At 39.8% G+C, this 22,790-nt stretch overlaps 4 protein-coding genes across 6 annotated transcripts in view; 2 read left to right on the forward strand and 2 right to left on the reverse strand.

The window, feature by feature from the left end:
* Positions 1-7,492, forward strand: part of LOC108575329 (uncharacterized family 31 glucosidase KIAA1161) — a 10,141-nt gene extending 2,649 nt beyond the window's left edge. Inside the window, exons 2-11 of one of the 3 annotated variants that reach the window (XM_017938098.1) lie at positions 48-331; positions 531-773; positions 862-1,167; positions 1,237-1,331; positions 2,891-3,093; positions 4,096-4,247; positions 4,989-5,207; positions 5,280-5,390; positions 5,460-6,455; positions 6,541-7,492. In XM_017938098.1, the coding sequence (XP_017793587.1) occupies positions 48-331; positions 531-773; positions 862-1,167; positions 1,237-1,331; positions 2,891-3,093; positions 4,096-4,247; positions 4,989-5,207; positions 5,280-5,390; positions 5,460-6,455; positions 6,541-7,447 (3,516 nt within the window). In that variant the 3' untranslated portion in view covers positions 7,448-7,492. Of the gene's footprint in view, positions 1-47; positions 332-530; positions 774-861; positions 1,168-1,236; positions 1,332-2,890; positions 3,094-4,095; positions 4,248-4,790; positions 4,923-4,988; positions 5,208-5,279; positions 5,391-5,459; positions 6,456-6,540 lie in introns of those variants that run through there. The other 2 variants (XM_017938106.1, XM_017938113.1) reach the window with 2 other exon arrangements.
* Positions 7,493-7,781: 289 nt separating this feature from the next.
* Positions 7,782-9,449, reverse strand: LOC108575150. Its single transcript, XM_017937878.1, has 5 exons — positions 9,374-9,449; positions 8,985-9,306; positions 8,600-8,926; positions 8,190-8,522; positions 7,782-8,129 (listed from the first exon to the last, which is right to left on the reverse strand). Exons 2-5 carry the CDS (start codon positions 9,291-9,293, stop codon positions 7,782-7,784), a joined length of 1,317 nt encoding a protein of 438 aa, XP_017793367.1. The 5' UTR covers positions 9,294-9,306; positions 9,374-9,449.
* Positions 9,450-10,225: 776 nt separating this feature from the next.
* LOC108575162 lies at positions 10,226-12,302 on the forward strand. The gene is made up of 8 exons (XM_017937890.1): positions 10,226-10,464; positions 10,550-10,750; positions 10,822-11,076; positions 11,166-11,271; positions 11,369-11,645; positions 11,712-11,865; positions 11,951-12,051; positions 12,142-12,302. Exons 1-8 carry the CDS (start codon positions 10,226-10,228, stop codon positions 12,300-12,302), a joined length of 1,494 nt encoding a protein of 497 aa, XP_017793379.1.
* Positions 12,303-12,531: 229 nt separating this feature from the next.
* On the reverse strand, positions 12,532-22,530 carry LOC108575405 (huntingtin). Its single transcript, XM_017938186.1, has 15 exons — positions 22,442-22,530; positions 22,049-22,229; positions 21,694-21,972; positions 21,471-21,612; positions 20,824-21,390; positions 20,152-20,750; positions 19,747-20,060; positions 18,364-19,665; positions 14,234-18,284; positions 13,945-14,150; positions 13,670-13,844; positions 13,173-13,586; positions 12,920-13,080; positions 12,742-12,838; positions 12,532-12,671 (listed from the first exon to the last, which is right to left on the reverse strand). The coding sequence occupies exons 1-15, from the start codon at positions 22,528-22,530 to the stop codon at positions 12,582-12,584; spliced, it is 8,667 nt and encodes a 2,888-aa protein (XP_017793675.1). The 3' UTR covers positions 12,532-12,581.
* Between the last annotated feature and the right edge of the window lie 260 nt (positions 22,531-22,790).

Below are 22,790 nucleotides of genomic sequence, written 5' to 3' on the forward strand. Positions count from 1 at the left end.
TTTCCCCCCCTCATCACACTCTCACCGTCCTTATTCTGTTTGCGCAGAAAGTATTGCTCTCCATCGTCGATCCATGGGACGTCCGAGTAGCCAGTGTCGATCCAGTCGGCCTGGCAGAACGACGAGGCGTTACATTGTCCACCTTGCAGTCGCCGCAACAGAATCAAACTACTGTGCACGAATCGTTGTCCCCAGGTAGAATAATCAGAATCCCATCACCTTGGTACAAGCCAGCCTACACCACCGAGTTGGAACGATTTCCCACCACGGGAACTCTTCAAACGAACTCCTATGAACCTACCTGGGTGGATCCTTGGCAATCGCCCAACAGGTAAATCGCTCGCCAATTCTTTCGTATTGCAATCTTTCGTCCCACTTGTTGAATTCGGATTTTGAAGAGAATTGCATAGTAAGGATTGCAAAACAAACATTGCATAATGCAGACCTAGTTTTATACTGACGAAGATTTTAGAGTTGATCAAGTTTCGGAAGGTTTGCTGAAAACGCGAGATCTTTTCATTTCTTCAAAGGTCTCCAAGTGGAGTGAGATCCTGTTCACCGGAAACACTGCAAAAACCGACGAGAAAGAAGACGCAGAACGAGGCGAAGACCTCGAACAGGAGTTATGGCCTACGGGACGAGCAGACAATTCCGGACGGCAATGGGTTAATGTGGTACGGCGTGATACCGGAAATCACGTGCGATGATTTCGATCACGAGCGCAACGTTGGAACGACTACAAGAGTGCGTTTCGAGAACGAAGATCGACCTAGGTAGAACGCAGTCTTGATTACGCTTTCCTTTTTCTTCGATCGTTTTCTAAACGAATGAAAAAAGAAAAGAAAACGTTCACTTTTTTAGACACAGAAGTTCCACTTGGGGCTCACGATTAGACAAAGTGAATCGTGTTCACGAGAAGAATCGTTTACAATCGTATTCCACGAGAACAATTAATTTACCAAGTGACAGTCATTTCAAGGAAAGTAATTCAGCACAAGAGGAAGAAAGCTGCGTAGGAAGGGAAAGCACGAATTCTGGGGTAGACGATGATGAAAAGATCGAGGAAAAACGTTGCAAATTAACCAAAGAAACTGATGAGACACATTGTCGAGGATCTTTCGAAGACGCAGAATTGGTGAATGTCGTGAAAAATTTGGTAACTTCAAGGTACTTCGAAAATATTCATTCTATTAAATGATTAATAGTTAGTGAACGCGATCTACGTTCTTTTCTAAGGTATAGTCCTATTCTGGCTGGCTCACACAGAATACTAATAAGCAGAAGAACGCCATGTCAACGTCACGAATCTCCGAAAGAAACAACCACAATAGGTGAGACGATATTTGGTTTATTAGTAACAAAAAGTTATGGTATCGTAACGAGATATTGTGGCAGATTCGGTTTATTAGGATTATTCATGATCAGCCAATTGGCTAGCCATAGAACAGGGTCTGCGGGCTTTAATTTACAGCACTGTGTAAAGAAATATTTCCAAATCATTACTAACAAAGTTGATCATACTTACATATTAGTCATTCGTTTTACCAAAGATAGAGCTTCCACGAGAATAGGATTGAGCACCTCCCATAAATAATCGACTGCTGTTTTATTTTTCAAAAGAGGTTCGATTATGACTGAAATAAATTTTCTCCAATCATCGCTAAGTTTTTCTTTTTTTAAATTATTCTATGGCTATTCTTACACTCAGGAAAAAAGAAATGAATTTCTTTTTCGGCCTCTTTGCGAGTGTTGCTTCCATGAACTGCATTTTTAAACTCTTCACCTCTTCTACCGTATCTTGCTCTTATGCTATCAGGGTAATATAAGCGAGCTTCAGCGACCTAAAGTGTTTTGCAATTGTACAATTTTTCCACAATTCTTACCGTTTTTAAATTACTTTCGTTGGTCCTATGAGAAGCCTCCACTCTTGTACACCGCGTCGTTTCGCCAAAACGTGAACGATTATGAGGCCAGATGCCATGTAGGCAACAAAATGAGCAAAATTCATCTGCCCATACCTGTCCGAATAAAATTCGGAAACTTGCTCTGGCGTCAATTGCAGCCATCTAGTTTGGTAGATCTCGAAACCCTCCTCGAATATACGTTGCTCGATTTGTCTTCTGTAAATTACTGCTTCCGGCTTTATAATTGCCAAAGTACACTCGATGTCTGGCCTTTCTTCAACTTCTTCCTCCTCGATGCAGGGCTCGTAAGAAAATACCGGTGGTTGCCAAGGTTCTTCTTCGCCTTCTCCGAAACACTCGCATTCTCGTGGACTGACGAACTTGTACTGTTCAATTAAAACTATTAGGCTTTATACAAAATTGAGAATTATTTGTAAAGAAGATTTATCAAAACACCTTATTGTGAAATTACCGTTTTGGTGGAGCTGGTGTAACTGTTTGAGGTGGATAAGGATCGTTTAATCGAATCACAAGCTGTGAACGCAAAACCGGACTGCGAGGAATCGCCGGGAACCCACGCATCTTTATCTAAAATTGTATCACTCGATGCTCTCGTCACATCTTTCCCTGGACGATAAGATTTTGGACACTTTTTAAAAAGCATCACCGTTTCCGGGCCACCAGCATTATCACCGATCTTTTTATCTACTTGGCAGTCACACATCTTCGCGATATTTCAAAGTTGTCGGCTTCCTTTTTATTCCGTTTCCTATTTCTACATTTCACGTAGAAGGAAGTGCTGCGTTCTTCATTGACATTTTTCTTCGTGGTTACGGTTATATTACGTGTCAAACTTGACGTTTAAATGCTAATGTGAGAAAAACAAAAACGAATGAAAACAAAAAGTAACCTTAATATTTCCATTGACCAGGTATTGTTAAAGAGGTAGGGTAAATTTAAGAAAGACATGATGCACGACTTTTCAGACGCCTCCAACGTGGCGGCAGAATATAACGAAAGGACAACACCGTCGAAGGACAAAATTGGAGAAATTACCGGCAGTGGAATAGCGGCAACAGGGGGGCTCGAAGAATCTGCGCAACTTTCTGCAACACGTATACGTAAAACAAGTATCTCGATGCCCAGTAATCTAGACGAGATGGAAGATTTACGAATTGATAGACAAAAGGTATAATAAAAAAGTAGTCAAATTCATGGAAGAACCAACAGAAGACCTTGCCTGTTGGTTCACACTTGGCAATGCGAATTCTCCTGATAAACATGTACATCCCTCCTCGTAGACGTTCACAAATCAAATATCGCGCGTATATTCTTGGTTTCAAGCAATCAAAGACCGTCAACAGCAAGTAAGGATATCAGCAGCAAGGAAATATCGGCACGTGTTTACCAGAAACGGAGAAGGTATTCGTGACAGAAGCTGCGGTGTTTTCTCTTACCAAAAGTATTTTTCTTTTTTCTTTTCCAAACAAGTTAAATTGCAATTTCGATAAACTTTTTACACACAGTGTCGCGTATTTGTTGTTTTTATGAAAAATTCGGAGGAAAAAGAACCATTATTATCGATGAAGAAGAAGGATGTCAAGAATCCGAAATACAGTTCCATCTATTCTCTGGAAAGGGCGCTAGCCGCTATTGGAGAAACAGAGGTTCGCTTTCCATTCGCGAGTTTTTCGCATACACTATAGATCTTCTGAAATACAAATAGATACACTTCCTTCCAAACAGCTGATTGTGAGCGTCACGTGGTGGGAAGTTGCATTTCGGAGGGGGCTATAGTTGTTCCCTAACTACATTATCAATTCCATGATAAAAAAAAAAATAGTTTATAATCCAAAAAAAAAAATTCTAAAGCACTTTTTTATTCGACCGCTCCTCGCATATGACAGAACTACATACGTGATCAAAAAAAAAAGACATGATTTCTCGGAGATTACGTAATGCTTACCATCGTCAACCTGTGCATACATTGTGCTGTGCCGTTTTACGTTCCTGCGAAAGCAGTTCTATAGTGTCACGCAAAACGACAGGTCTCACTTTCTATCGTGGCTCGGTTCGACTCTTGTGGCCCACAGTGCACAAGATCGCACGATCAGTACCTAAATGTCAAACGTCACTGAATATTCGTTCTTATCTTATTCTTTAAACAGATTGAAATTGTTGATTCTCGCAGGGAACCGCCTCGAAATTCACGAGGCCGGAAAGCGATGATACCAGCAGCAGCAGCAGCAGCAGCGTGACATTCAGCAATAGCGGCTCGACGCCCAATGGAAGTCCGCTTGGCTCTGAGACCGAGGAAGAAGCGAATGACGAACAGCTGGCCAAGTAAGTACATTTCCAATTTCTTCATCTAATCTTAATCGGCTATCTATCAGAATTCTTCAAAATTACTTTCTTCTCGCGCCTCGTGCTCCTCTTTCCTTCGTTAAAACTTAAACGGTCTTTGTTAAATTAAAAGCAGGCTACGTTGCACATGTGAATCCTTCGTCTCATCGATAGAAACTAGTATTAATTTGTTTGGAGAGTCGTGTTCACTGTGGGAGGATCATCTTCGAGTCCGACCTTCTCTATATCGCTTCAGGGTTATCGCTCTACGAGTTTGCTCCATACTCTCCCAATCTTTGCAGCAGCCAGTCTTCATTTGGTCATTACAACAAACTTCTATTTTCTGTACTGCTATCTCCTATGTGGAAAGAAGCGTGCACTTTCTGCGTACTTGGTGCTACAGTGCTGCGTATCGTTGTCTCGTGTAATTTACAATGCACTCAGCGAGATTAAGAAATTGTGTACCTTAGAGATTTTCAGGCCTCACAAATACTGGCTTTGTTCTCGAGCCTTTCTGCCAGTTGCTTTATGCGTAACATCGAACACTCTGTATTTCTATTTCTATCTCTCCTTTTGATGATACATTAATCGGTGATAATCAATTCGATGAGAGTGAAATTTCGAGAGGAAAATGATTCCAAGATACGACGTAGGCAGTGCTGTGTCTCTGCAAAGGTAGAGGAAAAGAGCAACAGTTCTTTTTAATGGGATTTTTACGCGTTTCTTTCCATGACTGTTCAGAGTACCGTTGCAAGCTCCTCCTCGAAAGAAAAATAGGACCATGTCACCAATGATGAATCAAAAATTAGGAAACAATCCCATGGAGCTTTCCGGGGCGCAGAGCGTCAACTCTACGATAACGAGCGTTAACAGCATTAGCAGTTTACTCAAGGAGAAACTACAATTATCGATTCCGCAAGCTCTGCGCAGCAGTAAAAAGAGACAGAACGCTGACTACAGGTAAATATATTCGAAATTGAACTTTAATCATTGGACTTTGAATTATTAGACTGTATTCATAACTTTTTACAGACTTCGTGCTTTCGTCGGAATACTATTCCTTTGCGTCGTTTTTCTCGTAGGCTTCGCTCATATTTATTATACTCAACACGTTCTTCAGCGGGCTTATTTCGAAAAATTTAGGTAAGCAATATCGATGAAACTTTCATCATTTGCAAATATGTTAAAAGGCACGACTATCTTCATTTCCAGGTTCAACAAGAACGAAAGAGTGATGCACGTCTACAGTAGCACTGGAACCGAAGTAATCGCAGCGCGATTAGGCGAAGGAATACCAACAGAAACAGGAGTTTTCCCGTGTCTAGCTCGTCACCAAATGCAGGACTCAGTCTGCCTCGAGTGGCTTCAACAGGCACGTTTATACCTTGCTCACGCGAAGCACGAGGACATGCACTGTTACCACGTCACCTGGCAGAGCTTGACTCCTCACTACAATCCGAAGGACTGCTTCGATTGGTCCCCAAAAAGGGGCCATTGGTATGGCGGTGGGCAAGTACAAAACATGCCTTATCCACTGGAACGTGGACGCCTCGATTTAAGCCCTTTTATTACCGGTGACATCACCAAGCATCCTTTCGGCAACGTTTTGAAGAGATACTTCTTGAACTCGAAGGGTGCTACCGTTCTGGTCGATCCAGAAACACCCCTGTATATATCCATCAATGCAAACAGAAGCAATAATTTCTGTTTGCAGGCTAAGCACGACGCTTTCGCTTATATTAATCATCTGACACCATTCCCACAACTAAATTACACGATTTGTGCGACGGATAACATGAAGAATTTGCACTCTTCCATGGCAGAGAAGTCCTTATGGGATGGTCTGAAGCCAGATGAACTTCATGCGGTTCACTCTCTACTTTCTGAGCCTGTCTGGCAAATTTCACCGATAAATGAAGCTGCAGTGTACAATTATACAGAGGACGTGATAGCTTTAGGCTTTCTACGACAAGGGCACGTTTTATTAAGCGAAGAATGGCAACCTAGTCCCGGTGACTTCATATTGGACGAAGAACGGTTCCCCTCGATAGAAGAAACGATCAATATCATTCATCGTCGAGGGTTTAGAATCGTATTTACCATCCAGCCTTTTTTATCCACGGAGTCTATAAATTTTCGAGACGCAGTATCCAATAGGTTATTGATTTCCGAGAGGGGAAGCGATCCAAGGATACCGGCTTTAACTAGGTATGATACCCCCGATGATAATATTTTCCCTTTCTTTCACGCTGCACCATCATTCCACCAAGTGAACATTTGATTTTGTCCACAGATACAAACACAGCAATAGTGTCGGCGTTTTGGACATCACGAACAATAAAACTCTGCCCTGGCTACAGTCCAAGCTCGAAAGCTTGATCATGAAATATCACGTAGATTCGTTCTACCTCGATTTGGGCACCGCTCAAGACATGCCTCACTACTACAAATGCGAGCAACCACTAACTAATCCTGATCACTACAAAACGGTGTTCACTAAATCTATCTTGGGTTCCGTACCAGTGATCGGAGTATCTGGCGCGATCTCCAGACCCAGGGCGCCGGTATTCGTCTCCCTTCCACCGTTTTCTTCCTCTTGGAAGGCTATCAAGACAGTAATTCCCACTGTTTTAACGTACGGGATGATTGGGTACCCATTTATTATGCCGGGCGCTGTTGGCGGAGACGTGGCTCTTCCCATGTCTGACAATAATCCTGACAATGATTTCGAGGTGAATTTGCCCGACAAAGAATTGTACATTAGATGGCTACAACTCTCTACATTTTTACCAGTGATACGTTTCACTCATCTACCAAGTAAATATTCAGATGAATCTGTGCTAGAGATAGCCAAGAGGTTGACCACCTTGAGACAGAAAACTGTGACTCCTTTGTTGAAAAAATACGCGAAAGAAACACTGAATACAGGCTTGCCGATAATCCGACCGTTATGGATGTTGGATCCAGCTGATCCAGCTTGTCATGTCGTCGTGGATGAATTTTCCGTGGGTGAGGAACTCATAGTGGCGCCCGTTCTCTATTCTGGTAGTAGGCAGAGAGAGGTTTACTTGCCTGCAGGGGTGTGGAGGGATGGAATTGACGGCAGTCTCAGGAAAGGCTCCAGATGGATTCACAATTACAGGGTGGCCGAGGATAAAGTGGCGTACTTTGTTAAAATGCCAGACAATACGAGATTCTAATCGATGGAAATGATTTTAGGATATTTGAGACTGCTGCTGGTTGATACGAACTCGAACATTCCAAATACGTCAAGGTTCTGAAAGTATTTATTTCTTTATATTAGGAAATATATTTATTTTATTTTATATCGTGCATTTTTCTTTTTATCTTTAATAAATATTCCGCATACCTTCGACCGTTACGTATAGTTCCAGAAAAATATATTTTCAACAGAAGGTATAGGTAATAGAAATTAAAGATCTAATGGTAAACAGGTGTCTGTGATATCACAGCCTCCAGTCTTTTATTCGACTACATGTACAGACATAGCTAAAAAAAAGTGGTTCGAGACGTTCAAGAAATCTTTCCCAAATTTTTGTGTTTCTCCTCGTGTTGCTGTTGCTGCCATTCCTCGGTTCGTTGCTCGACCGGACTCGAATGTGGTTGAAACGTTGCTGCTAAAGGTTGTCGCGGTGAATAATTGTCCAGAAATTGTTGTAGCTTCCACAGTTTCCTAAACTCGTTCTGAATGAGTTTCATATACTCCCACTTAAGAATTTTCAGCTTCTGTATGTACTCTTCCCTCGATTCACAGTGATTGAATAGATCCTCTGCAAGCGGTTGACAGCAATCAGCCTGCAGCGTACGCGCTATCCCTATACAAATTCCTTCCTCCATTAATCCTTCACTCGATTCTGCATTCTGAAAGATGGACGTGATTTACGCATGGACTTTAGTTAATTCTCATTTAAATGGAAAAACCTTTTGCTGATCCAACGATGTAACAAAATTTTTGCTGAGAGCCTTATCGATCACACCAAGGATGTGACTTTTAGTGGTACGAAGATCGAGGTCTCCACCAGCGAAAATATTCTTTCTATAAGAACTATCCTGGTCCTTGTCTTTAACGATTAACTCACGATACGAATCTTCTCTAACCTCTTCCTCGTTAGACGTCGATTCTTCATTCGGCCTACTGCAAGGAGAATCCTGTCGAGTGGCAGATTGTTTTCGCTGCTTACAAGTCGATTGATCTTCTGTCGCTAAGTCTTTGTCTTTCGAATAATCATCGATCGTTGAAACTTTGGGCTTCGACTGAGGGTAAGATTCGAAGACACGAAGTTAGCATGTACATATATTATAATAGACATTTGGGAGGCAAAAAGATTTACCACGTCTTTGATATGTTTCGTTTTCAACGAAGTTTGCAAACTGCACGTTTTCAAGATAGAAGACTTCTTCTTTGTCTGCTCTTTTTGATCGTCCTCGACGCGTTTCGAGTCCATTTTCTTCAAATCCTCGTACTGGGCCAAATTGAATCTCAACGTGCCGCTAGTGTACCTCGAATCGTTGTCTTCGTGGTCTTTCAAGTCGTATTTCTCATTGCTTTTTTCACCGCGCTGCCTCGAACTCCATGTTTGCCCTTTCCTGTGCTGTATATATTTGCCCGCAGTTTCCCCATGTATTTCCATAGTGCCTGCGATTCCTGCCATCACCATCTATCCCACAAATAAAATTATAATTCGAAATATATTCAATTCGAAAGATTATCATTACCTGCTCGTCCCTCCAATTATTACCCTCTTTCTTACAGTTATTTCTCAGAGATCGCGGTGGACATTCACAGTAAACATCATGTACGTAATCTACACCAGAATTTAATACATTCTTGATCATAGAGAGCATACGGCCTTCCTCGTTTTTATACTGACGTTGATGACTGCTCGTCGGCCTTTTCCTCGACTGCTGATAATTATTCTGCGATAGATATTTGCAAGGATACAACGAACTGCTCTGAGACTTTGGGTACACTTTATTCGTCGGAGTTATCAATAAATTTTCGTAACAATTTAAAACAGCCTCCATGTGTTTCGGAGTCCTAACGTAACAATAAAATTATGCTGATCTGTTGTCCGTATTCGGTCACAAATTCATCGTATAATTACTTGGTTCTTCTAGTCGAACGTTTCACCGTTTGTTGGGAGCAGTGACACGAGGGACAATGCCGTAAAATATGTTGCGTTTTTCTGCTCCGCCTTTTCTCCAGTTCTGTCGGTTCGATGTCGCACCGTGGTTGATTGCATTGGAAACAATGCTCGTCACTTTCGACCAACAATTCTTCCGAATCCTGAAAAAAACTCATTGAACAACGGGTGGAAACTTGTCCCATCGGCCGTGTTAAAGGAAAAAAGGAAAAAAAGAAAACGAAAGGAACCTAACCGATTCTGTCTCGAGTTGTGTCATAGTTCCAACGTCGTCAGAATTCACCGTGAAATTTGCACCTCTCGACATGCTGGACAACCCGAAACCCGGTAAAGCCAAATTGAGCTTCGTTCATAATAAATTCCGGCTAGACTAGTGGTCGTTTCTCTGCCATTAAGGGGAACCGCCGAAACGAAAAAGACTAAGAAACGTAGAAAAAGTTAAGTTTGTATATACCAAAAACACCGCAAGTCTAACGCGCGCGGTAAAAAATTGACTCACGGGTGTTTTCTTCATGCAGTGTCGGAGTAGGCAGTGGAAATTCATGTGGATGATTAAAATTTCAAATATGTTTAATAGATAGGGTGTGTTCTTTCTATTCTATCATTCGCATGGATTTTTATAAGTACAGATTATCCACTTATCACAGCGCGTTATCTATTCTATCGATCTACTTCCAGGTATCGTACATAATTAATAGTCGCGTGCACTGATCTCTCGTGACTCCCGATCGATCGATGAGAATCGGTGTTTTTTTCATATTTCACGTAAAAGCGATCAGTGCATGTGCGGGAAAGCGAAACTACGTATGAAAAATGACACCAATGAGAGGCAATTATTTCTACAACAATGAAATATTAGCGGACTTTCAAGCTCGGTCGAAAGCCACGTTAAAGGGAAAAGAATTCGTAGCCGCAGACCTTCCAAAGCAGATTGGCATGCCAACCATCAAACCAAAATCAAACACTGGAAAGTACTTTGTAGAATTCGCGAGCTCTTCAACTCTACACGGTCTAAATCATTTGGTAACACCGAATAGACATCCTCTTGAGATGTAATACACCTACCTTCATCTGTATTTACCGGTAACAACAAATTTCTAATAAGTTTCTAATAATTTGTCAACTTTATTGCACAAGCTTACTAGCACTACTGTTCATTATCGGAGCCCTGGTCTGTCTCATTCTGTTGTCGTTTATTTTTTGGGACCGATATCAAAATAACGCCACAGTGATCGTGGTAGACAACAATCAAGAGCAATTTAAAATATCAAAGCCAGCTCTATTTATTTGTCCATTACCAAACGTGGAATATAAAAAGTTTCCATATGTATTCAAAAAGTAAGATCCAAAGAAAAAAGAGATTTTCTTTACCGACGGATACACTGTCAAGTTTTTTACAACTTTCACAGATATAACATTGAACATACACCGGAAGCGGAAAAGTTCTTCACATTTCTTAGTAGCGCCACATACGAAAATATGACGGAGACACCTTTGTTTGACAAAGTTCCAGCAGATAAATGGTTGGAAATTCTTTACGATTTGCGACAGCATGTTCCTAATAACATATTGAAAGAGAACGATCCTTACGAGGGCTGGATAACAACAGAAAGGGGCATCTGTTTTTCAACCAGAAGTGTCGTTGCAGTTTATGCTACGTTAGAGTTAGTATAAATTCAGTGAAATCATTATTCTCATTCTCTAAATGAAGGAAATAATAGGACGATAAATTGAATTTTGTACACATGAAAAGTTATTGGAGAAGTAATAATTGGACTACGATTCCGGTGCCAGACGAATTGCCCTATTATAATGTCGATGGTGTACAAGAAAACTTCGGTATAAACTGCAGTGCTCTGGTATGGTGATATCTGAATCCAGCTTAAACATCGAATACACGTGTAAGGGGAATAGAAATAGAAGGTCCGTAGTATAATATGATTTTTCTTTGATCAGATAGGCGTGTGTGATCCCTCTGAATTAATCGTGTACGACACACCTATGAAATTGGCGAAATCAAGAACGATGCAACAAGGGATCATATCGATATCTGAGATTAAAACAACGCCAAACGTTGAAGAGCTTCGTATTCAACAAAGAAAGTGTAAATTTCTTCACGACGGTGGCTTAGAAACATGGCCAATTTATACTAGAAACATGTGCATAACGGAATGTAGAATGAAAGTGATACAAAATCATTGCAACTGTCGTCCACACTTTGCCAGGCCTATAGGTTTGTAATTTAATAGAGAGAAGGACTATTTTCAAAATGTATATCAAACATTTCATTCTTCGACAGACGGAATAAATACGTGCAATGTAACGCAGCTTCGATGCATCGGCCGTATAACGAATCTTCTTTTCCTCTACGAGTATCCACCCCCTGTTTGTAACTGCGTCCCAAAATGCAACGTCGTTACTTATCAAGTTGGAATTACCGAAAATGCCGAATTGTACTTATGTCCAAACTTATCCAAGCGTGTACATTAAATTCGTATACTAAATTGGATAAAATAATTATTTCTCGAATTATTTCAGCTACGATACACCGGTGAATTTATCCGTCATGAACTTAATCGTCGAATTTCCACAAGTGATCTATTATCGAACGATGTTATATGGATTTACCGATTTTCTAAGTACGTACCTCTATCTAAGTATGTATAATATTCTAAATGGCCTAATAATGTAATAAAAATCTGTTTAAAATGGAACAACATTTATTACAGCTAGCGTTGGAGGAGCTGCAGGGTTGTTTCTTGGAGCCAGTGTGTTATCTTTCGTTGAAATATTTTATTACTGTAGCTTGCATGTATGCTTTTACATAAAACGGAACAAACAGAAACAGAAGCAGAAGCAGAAGCAGAAGACAAATGTGACGATCAATTAATCTTAATGTAGTAAAGTTGATGAAAATTAAAATGCACAAAAAGGCAGCGAATATTTAAAAAATATTGTTTATTGTACAGAAATCGCTTCTCCTCACCAGGACACGATGTAAAATAAATATCATCACATACACATATCAGTGTACTTACACTGCGCAACGATTGTACATACATCAATTTACAATGGAGATTTAAAAAGAAGAACGTTTCTATGAATACTTCCCCCGTTTTGATTGAATCTTCTCGTATCGAGACGGTGATCCAGTAATGAAACTACATAGCTAGAGGGACGCTAAAATGTCGCTGAACGGTGTTCCAGGTTCCTTTGCCGCTGCTTCGAAAGTTTCCACAAAAGCCTTCCTTTGAGTTTCCTGTGGCAACTATCGAAAGAGTAAAAATCTCATTGTTATTCTGAAATTTATGCTTGGGTTCCCTTCGTACCTTTTGTAGCTTGTGATAAAAATCGGAAGCAGCGATGCACAGTATCTTTTTATCTTCGTATTCGTATTTACCAATTCTCGATTGGATATAAGGAAATCTACGCGGGTTATTAAGGAAACCTTCTCATGGAGAAATAAATCATGGCAATGAGAAATTGTTAAAAAACTTAAAAGGATACAAGGCTCTCAGCCAATGGTTCGTAGATGCACTAATAAAAAAACAAGACAAGCACCAGGTTGACATCGTCACCGGTAAACTCTGAATAAAGTTTGGTAAACTAAATACGACCCAGTCTTGAAGAAGTTCCATTTGCGCGCAAGTGCACGCTCTTTCGCAAACCTATTCGATCAAATAATTTCCAAATGACGAACGTTTTATTAAATCGACTTACTTGTTCTGAATCTCCTAGAAAGAAGAAGCACGGTACGAACTTTAAAGACCACGGCGGAAAGTAGTCGTGGATGAGGCTGCTGCGGCGACAAAAATTCTCCTATCACTTTAGTCAAAATTTCAGACGGTGGAAAGAAGTCTCCAAGAACACCTGACAAAACCGTGCATAGAAGTTCCACTTCCATCGAATGTCCTCTCCTAATTTTGTCGAAAATCGCAGAAGTGCGCTCTATGGATCGAACCAAAGCCTCTGGTTCCACGTCCGGTAAAGGCTCCTCAATTTCCGGCTGGTTCAACTTATCTGCCGCTTCTGTGTACATGCAGGTCAACAACAATTGCAACGCTGGTAACGACAGCATGGGACTAGGCTGTTTCAACCGATCGATCGCAACTTTGACTATCTGTTCAGCAACCTTCCCGATCACGGTCTTCGTTGCTACGAGTCGCTCGAGTCCCTATCGATTGCATAGACGTAATGATTAATATTCTGCCAGATAGATTTTAGGGGGAGCAGTGTACATAGTACGCTTTAGTATACCTGCATAAGCGTTTGATGCAAGCTACAAGAAATATTTTGAGACGTGAGTAAAGTGAGAACTAATTTTAACACAGCCGGAGCTTCTGTATCTGGAGGTGTGTCTTCCGCGTGTTCCAGTAAAAAAAATACCAAAGCCCACATCACGCCCTGATGTTCTTCATTTTGATTTAATACGCTAAATTAGAAAAATAATTTACTCTGGCAACGTTATACGAAATGTGATTAACGATACACACAATATATAATGTATGTATAATACATACGAAAATTCTTACCCGATCGAGTCTTGCGCATCTAGATGTTTCTGTATATACTCTATCGCTAAAGGGTGTATAATATTCATCGTCTCCTCGCAATTTGCAAGTACAGCACTTTGTAAGAGGTACAGTGAGCCATGTAGCGCGGATACCCTCGCAGGCAAAAAGCCTGACTTAAGATTCGCGTCTACTAATCGCTTAACCTTATCCAACGTCTCAAAGTCCTTCAACGCGTAATAAAGATAATGATAAAGAGGCAAACTTGTACGAAGGAAAAAGAAGAAGACGAATTTGAAAATACACGTACCAATGGTGTTAGTACTGCAGCAGCCTTGCACACAGAAACCACCAAATATTGATGCAATATAATGTTCTCCGTGGGATGAATCCTGGATATATCCAAACACATGTCCAGCATCCATTGATACTGACCTCTTTCCACGAACAATTCAGAAATTGCTAGAATAGATTTAACAACCTCCGTGAGCAGGTGTATAGGTGTGTTGGCTTGAGGAGACATCCAAGACGTGTAAAGTTCCACCAGGAAACGAAGACAGGAATCTATATCAAGCGACGCGGACATCAACGCGTCGTTTCGTCTGTTCTTCAGGTTGAGGACGGAGGCATTTAACTTGTCCTCGTACAAGTTGCACTGAGACCACAAGTAAGAAACGGAGAGTTGACTGTACGTATATTTATTCGAGCTTGCTACTCTTTCCACGTTTCCTCGATGAAAAATATGATCCATGTTAAATCCACCGATGTTTTCTGAATCGTTCACACACTCGTATTTCCACGTGAGCAAATCTTGAATCGCGTACAATTTCTGCGAGCTGATTTTATGAACCGATAACTGAGGATCCCTCGGATGATGCATCAAAGTGCTAGCCCTTGGATTTCCAGGGTAAGGAAGAAGTAAAGTTTGCAACAATAATCTAGTTATGGCCTGTAGAGCTAAACTACTCGCTTGAATCAACACTGGAATATCTTCGGATGATACGTTCTCGTTTTGAGAAATATTCAACACTCCTAAAAGTGCCATCCATATTTCCTCGAACTGCAAACGCGAAACCCAGCCTAACAAATTGATCCTATAAATAAATTGCTCCAAGATTTCCACCTCCTGAAGGAGATTCGATTCAGAGGGTAATAATGGGAAGTAACATTTGGTTGGACCAGAGCCAACAACCTTCCAATTTTGTTTCCATACCAGTGGCGGGGTTAAGATGAAAGAATTTACCAATGGTTGCCGAGCTATACTCACGATCAAGTCTTTTATCGTGTCGAAGAGATATCGAGGAATATTTTTCGACGATCCTTCCTTCTGACACTTTTCCAACCAAGCGACCAGGCAAGCCATTCGAGCGCACGCTCGAGCGTAATCTTTCGTATCCTCGTCTCCGAGCGCCGGTTCTAGAGCACGCGTGTCTACCACTGGTAAAGCGTCGATCGTTGTTAACAAATATCCTACTGTTCTTGTTAATGAAGCAGCGCCGCTACAAACCCACGAATACCTCGCGTTTTCCCCAAAGATTTTATTCGGGCCAGGATGTTTCAAGATCTCTGATGCACAGCTCAACGCAACCTCTATATCTTTTGGCCTCAATTTTTTTATACTCGTCTGGTCACGGTGTACCAACCAGTGTGTTAATTCTAAGCACAGAATCGCAAATTTCGCCAGATCTTCCTCACATTTTCTATCGATTTTCGCTAAATTATAATTCGCTAGCTTTTCCAACGTTTTCATGTATATCTTCACAGCTGGTATCAACATGAAAAGTATATCCCAATAAGCGGACTCGTACAGAAGCTCGACGAAACGAAGCGTGTACTTGGACTCCTTCGAATGAGATTCCGTTGGATTGTAAACATGATGCGGTTTCGGCATTAAATCGGTCACATAGCGAACATGCTCTAATAAACATTGCTTCGCGGCACTATATAACGGGCTAGTCTCGAAGTTGAAGTCTTTCTCATTCTGTGCTACACCAAATTCGAGCTTCTGGCACTTTTCGACAGTCGTTTGTACGCCTAATATTATGCAAGGCTTGAGGATCGTAACGTTGAATTCTTTGGAAGACAGGATACCGAGACAATCTTCGAAATCTAAATCTCTCAATAATTCCGCCGCCTCTAATGGGTTCTGGCTAGCATTGGGATTGCAACATCGTAATTTCACCTGAGACAAGAACCAATTACGATCCAACTGTATACTTTTCACGCTGGATGGTTTAAATGGTCTACACTGATCAAGTTCCAGAGGAGACAAGTCATAATATTGCACTCCTAATTTATTTAACAGGCTGACCAATCCCCCGTGTTTCTTTGCAAGTTTAGTAGACTGCAAAGTCTCCATGATCTTAACGAAATCCTCTTTCGACAATTGTTTCGTCACATCGGCTGCAGGTGTGGTCAATAAAATCTCTACTCTTCGACTAGCTATTTTCGCTGCCATTCTAGATAAAGCAAGATATTTGGTGGACAATAATCTTGGTATCAGAGTCATTAGAACAGCTCCACTTTGAGAGTGATGAGCGCCTTCTATGCACTGGAAAAGTCGCTTGACGAAACTCGGTTGCGACAAATCTGTGCATTTAGTAGCAATTGCTTGCACCAACAATCCACTCGCAGCAGGATTTCTGTGTATAGCTGCTGTCAATAGATCTCTGACGGGAGATTCGATGGCATTATTCACCGTTTCCTTTATATGATTAACCAGTAACCATGTCAGAGGTTCCGCGTCGTTCAAATTCTCGCAGACGTAATCGCAGAACAGTATAATACCACCCTTCCGGATAATCTGAATATTGATACTGCTGGCCTGTTCATCGCTTGCCTTTTCTTCGCTTGGAGAACAATGCACAATGTACTCGGATCGTGTACGAGTACCCAATACTTTTGACCAAAAGTTCATTTCATTGTACCCTAATAAAGTCATTACATAGGCCCACTGGCAAGTTAACGTTGGACACTTGTTTCCAATGTTTAACATCAGACAATTCAAGTCGGTTATCGGTAGTTTTTCTTCTTCGAGAACATTTCGACCCTGAATCATCTGTATAGTGGCATTGGCTACTTTACAGTGGCTTCCAGACTCGAACATGTGTATGCACAACTGCAGAAAGAACGAAAATTGATGAATCAAATACCAATCATCCTCCATAGATTCTGAAAATCCAATATACGGATCGTTCTGTTGACGTTGATGGTCGACCAATCCAAGGAGATTATATACTTTCGAACCTACCAAGCTAATTACCTTAAATATAAACCTAGCTAATATTCTCTCTGGTGGTATTTCAACGGACTGGCTGTCTAAAACGTTCAGGGGATCAGAAGTTTCAGGACAGGAGGGATATTTCGGAAGAAGAAACGAGTGCATTAATTCGGATATATTTGTACTACTTAGATCAGAAAGCCGGGCAAGCATTGCCTCCTCCTTCGAACAAGCAATCAGAGACAACAAGACAACGTTAATCATCCCTAACCACCGTTTCAATTTCAAACTCGACGTATCTAAAGAATCCGGTACAACGAGAAGTACTTTCAAAAGTGGGTCAACTGGCCTGAGCACTGTGGGGGAAATGGCCGCCAACAATTTAACTAAAGCGACGTGCGCTTTCTCTGATTCTATTCGAATTTTTCCTGATGCTAACATAGGAAGGACAGAGTCCATCGTCAGTCTTGACCATCTTCTCCATTTTTCTTCACCGTTACCATCTCCACTGAACCTAGACTCTGTCAAACATAACGCCAAAAGCTCGATGATTTGGTAATACTCGACGAGTCGTAACAGCATCGAAATTAGAACCTCTCTCGTTGTCTCCAGTTCCCTTTGTTCTACCGGATTTGAGCTTGCATTACGAATTAAAAATACATCTTCCACCACTGGAGCCAGTGCCGGTATACAGTGTGTCAATGCTGGCTGACCACTTGCCATAAGTCCGTCGCATAATTGAATGATCTTTGGGATTCCTATTATAGCTTTTGAATGGTTTTTCTCATAGGACAAATGCACCAAGAAATTGAAGATCTTTGGCAGAAGATCCTCCGTTTGCTGCACATGACCCTCCTCGATAAATTCGAATTGTTTTAGCACAAATTCAATGAATATTCCATCAGAGTCCAGCAGACAATAGTTGACTCGTAATTGCACTAATTGACTGAGCAGCATCAATACTTGACACTGTAACGACACGTTACTCGTTACAGTGTACTGTTTTAAGGATTCTATAACCATCGGTTCGAATAGACGAATGAACGAAGCTACGGAACTTTTCTGATCTGACGATCGTGCCAAATTCTTAAAAATAGAAGAAAATTTTCTATCTCCCTTCCTACGTAACAAGCCTACCCATCTGAAATGAAAAGTTACTCTACTGTAAGACAAACTTGTGAAACAGCATTTACGCACCTGGAGCGAAAAACTAAACTTACCCAGTATCCGGTTCGTTTTCTCCTCTGCAATTATTTCCCATAGATTTGATAGTGTCCGCCATTTGTCTCGCAGGATTTTGAAAACAGTGATTGTAGAATCCTTCGATGTCCTCCCACGGTACTGTCATCCTGTCTGAATTCTTTTGTACGTTCAATTCATTCCACTGTGCACACACGTTTGTACTGAATAAACACTTCAACAGTTGCTGAACACATTGGACAGTCGCAGTCGGTGATAGTACCACGGTACTTTGTAGATAATACAAAATTTCTTCTGCGATTTGAGCAGCTTCATTAACCGATATAATTTCAAGAATTTGCGAAAGGACGTCTAGAATCGCGTTTAACAGGGACAAGTACATTTCACTGGCATGCGGCTCAAGGGTAGCTATGTAATTCATGTGTGCCGCTTTAAGAATCTCATACATTTTCATGTAATGCGGTAGCGAAACGAACGCGCCCGTTTGCTCCTTTCCAAACTTTTCTCCTTTCTCTTTCGACTTTGGTTCGGACATCATTATCTTCTTCTTCGGAGATAAAGTTTGCGTGGACGACAGGGACAGTAACGTTGTTTTTGTACTGGTTTGTGTCAATTGTACATCATCAATTATATGAACAAATATATTTAACATTCGCGTAACATGTATTAACAACAATTCTATTTGTTTATCCTTAAACGTGCCACACCAAGGTTTAGTCGGATCGCTCGGTTTGAAATTGCAAAAAGCCAGACCTGATGCAAGGTTTCCAGCAAGTAGAATAAGATGTTTATGCGTTGATAAGTCTAAGCTTATAGGAGATGACGATAGTAAAGGTAATGCTAAAGATAAAAGACCGTTGCTCACAGACGATGGCATCATGTCGCTTGTAAAATTTGACTCGCTAATATCTAAACGGCTACCGCTTTTTTTCTGGGACTTTTTCAATAATGTTTTTGGTGATACACAATCCCATCCTCTAATGTATACCGTAGTGCTATACGCGTCGCTTAAACGAAACAGAGCTTCGCAACAACCGTACACTAAATACTTTGACGATTGTATTCCAAGGATCTCTGCCAGCATGTTGATTACAATTGACAAAGAGTACTCTACGTTCGGACGATAGTTCACTACGTTGTGAGAATTCAAAGCTGCAAATGGCTGTATAGACGTGTTTATAAAGAATTTTTGTTTCTCCTGACAGGAGGACAATTCCACGGAACTTCTGGTCACAGCGCTTAAAAACTGTTCCGTGTATTGTACAGCTTTTCGTGTGATTACATCGTCGTGTGGCTGTTGAAAATGTAACAGAGGAATACTCCTAGAAAAAGGACTCTTTATTAATCAAGGAAATAAAACTTGCAAAAATATGTTAATGAATAACGTAAACTTCGATAATTACTTTACAATAGCATCTGATGCTGCATGTCTAATTCTTTGATCTTGATCACCTAGTAGCGTTATGATAACATCAATGAAATGTTCTTGGAACATTGTTCCACCAGTTATATGTTCTATAGTAACGTACGATATCTCACTCAATAATTCCACTAATTTAACTTTTACCAAAAAATATGGATTCTTTACTAGCTGAGGTAATGCAGTTAACACGGTGATTCCATGTTTATTGTCAACAGATTCTAACAATTCTGGCAGACATAAAGTGAATGCCGTTAGCGTTTGTCGACATGTCGTAGCAGAATCATCTTCTAATCCCTATATTTTCAAAATCAACGTATCAATATTTTCAAGACAACCATAGACAATATTGCAAAACATTCAAAATGTAATATAAACGAGTATTTACCTTTATAAGTAGTTTAATTAAATTCTCTAACGATATACTTCCACGTACTTTCTTATTTGTAATATCTGCTTCAAACTTTTTAAAAGACCCACCGTATTGAGTATACACGGATTTCAGGAAAGTACCAATAATAATTGATATATTACCCCTAATTTGAGGATCTGGATGATTTGCAAACAATAAGATATCCGTTATCATTTGTTCGTTCTCGTTAGGATTCGATTCTTTGGCAACAGGAATTAAAAACAGATTTGGACAAAGTTTTAAAATATAAGCCACGCAAGTTAAAGCGAGAGATTTTACACTAACGCGAAAATATTTATCTGGTATTACATGACCAGCGTTGCCAGTTAAGAGAAAAGATGACACCAAATAACGACAACAAAATTTCAAAGGTATATCAGGATCTGTAAAAGTTCCAACGTCTATTTCCCGTGACGAGAAATCCAAAGATAGCTTCTTAGTAGAAGCCATAGACCATGAGATTTCTTCAGAATCATCTGCTTCTTTTCCTTCCACATTCTGTAAACCTGGATGTGAATTTTTCTCGGATTTTTCTATTTCACTTCCGACATCACTACCCTCTTCGATCGCTTCATCTGAAATCAAATTATGCATAACGCGTTTGTTCAGTAAAAAATACCATGTCCTCGTTTGTACGTTTTCTCTTACTGTCAATAGCTCCAATTTTTAAACCACTGTAATTTTCCAAAATTTTTCCTTTCATTTCTATAATTTCGTTTGAACTTTCTCTTGAAGTTTGCACATTTTGCCCCGAGGGAAGTACCGTCTCGGAGTCTAATATCCATTTTTCTATTTTTAAATTTATTTCAGGTATATCAGAATCGAGTAAATTTAAAGTACATTCAGAATTTTCTCCATAAGCAGTGGCAATACTAGATGTACTTGCTTGGCTTAAGGATAATGACATTTCATTTTGATTCAATGCTATTCTACTATGTGTTATACCTGGATTTGATAACAATAAAGATACTAAAGCTTTTGGAGGTGATTTCAAAAGCTGAGTCAGCGTTTCCAAAACAGCATTTATAACATTATGATCAGAATGCCATTTGGTATAATGTAAACATAGTTCATAAATTTGTAACAAAGTATCTATCTGTACTGTATCATCATCTTCAACTTCTGAAGGATTGCACATATACGGTAAAATTATTCTTATACATCCAAATATACCAATTATCGTTGCTGTACGACCCTCGTCCTCGCTTATACATACTATAATACCAATAATAAAATAACATATAATTACTAAAAAATTACTTATTTTCTACTTATGTAACATCAAAAAAGTTTACCTAGAAGATGCTTCAACACATAATTTAAAAAAAACTGTGGTTTCCGGCAATTCAAACATGTTGCTAAAATCATATTTGCTGCAGCCCTACGAAATGCTGCTTGTACAGAGAATACATTTTTAAACAATGCTTTCAACAGTGTCTAAAAAACGTAAGTATAAATATAGTTTTAATATCACAGATATTACAGACATTCAATTGTATTACAAATTTTATAAATTACCTTGACATCATTGTCTGTCATAAATGGCCCTAGTGCTTTCATAATTAATGGTAATGATTGTGATAGTGTTTCAATTACAGACTCCTCTGAACGCTGTACAATAGTTACTATGCATGGTATTAAATTAGATACATATGCTTTCCCTCTTGCAGGACGAATCATATGACTAAGAAGACCAAATCTCCAGAGAGCGGCTCTCAATGTTCTAGCTGGTCCATTCCTTTTTATTCCATTATAAAGTTCCATTTGAACTTTGGCAATATTACTATCTGCCATTGCCTACCAAATGCAGCAGATATTAAATAAGATATTGGTAGCTTGATTACAATACTTATAAAGAATTATTAAGATATACCCTTATAATTTTATTTAAAGTTTCATCTGCTACCATTCTGACATCAGATTCAACATCATTGCACAATGTTAATAATATTTCAATTGAAAGACTAAGAACCTGAGGAAACTTGGCTGCTGCCTTGACAGTTGGTGAACATATTCCTTCTGCTATCGTCATGCAACATGCTAATTTATCTTTCCTTTTATTGAAACAAACAATAAATTAAACATTTTACCAGACTGACTTGTGGCTCTTAACAACTTTTTATTACATATATGAGTATGTGTATACATATGGATTGTTTAAAGAAAATAAATGATTCGTTTAATAAAATTTTTCTTCTTACATTCATACGATTATTTCAATAATCATTAAACGAAGAAAAAAAAAACAAACAATTTGTTCTTGTACCTTGCGCTTGAATCTGACAGAATAGTGTTCGATTCTTGAGCTACTTTCAAAGCTTCTATAGCTTTTAATACATTATTTAAAGTTGCCATTTTGTTAAATAGTTTTTAACGGATCGTTCTTTGCTTTCTACAAATCAACGAATTTTAACAAATTACATTTTGATTATGTAGGCCGAATTTATGACAAACACATTGTGCATATAAAACTACATGCTGCTTGGTACCATATTTATTTGTGATTCAAACGTCACGCTGAAAGCTATTACTCACAAGCTTTAATTGTACAAAAGAACGAAGCTTAAGAAAATTGGCGAATTAGACGTTTAATGCGCATTTGCCGTTACTCGCAG

This window comes from Habropoda laboriosa, unplaced genomic scaffold (assembly GCF_001263275.1).
Source record: "Habropoda laboriosa isolate 0110345459 unplaced genomic scaffold, ASM126327v1 scaffold18, whole genome shotgun sequence".
Classification (NCBI taxonomy): Eukaryota; Metazoa; Arthropoda; class Insecta; order Hymenoptera; family Apidae; genus Habropoda; species Habropoda laboriosa.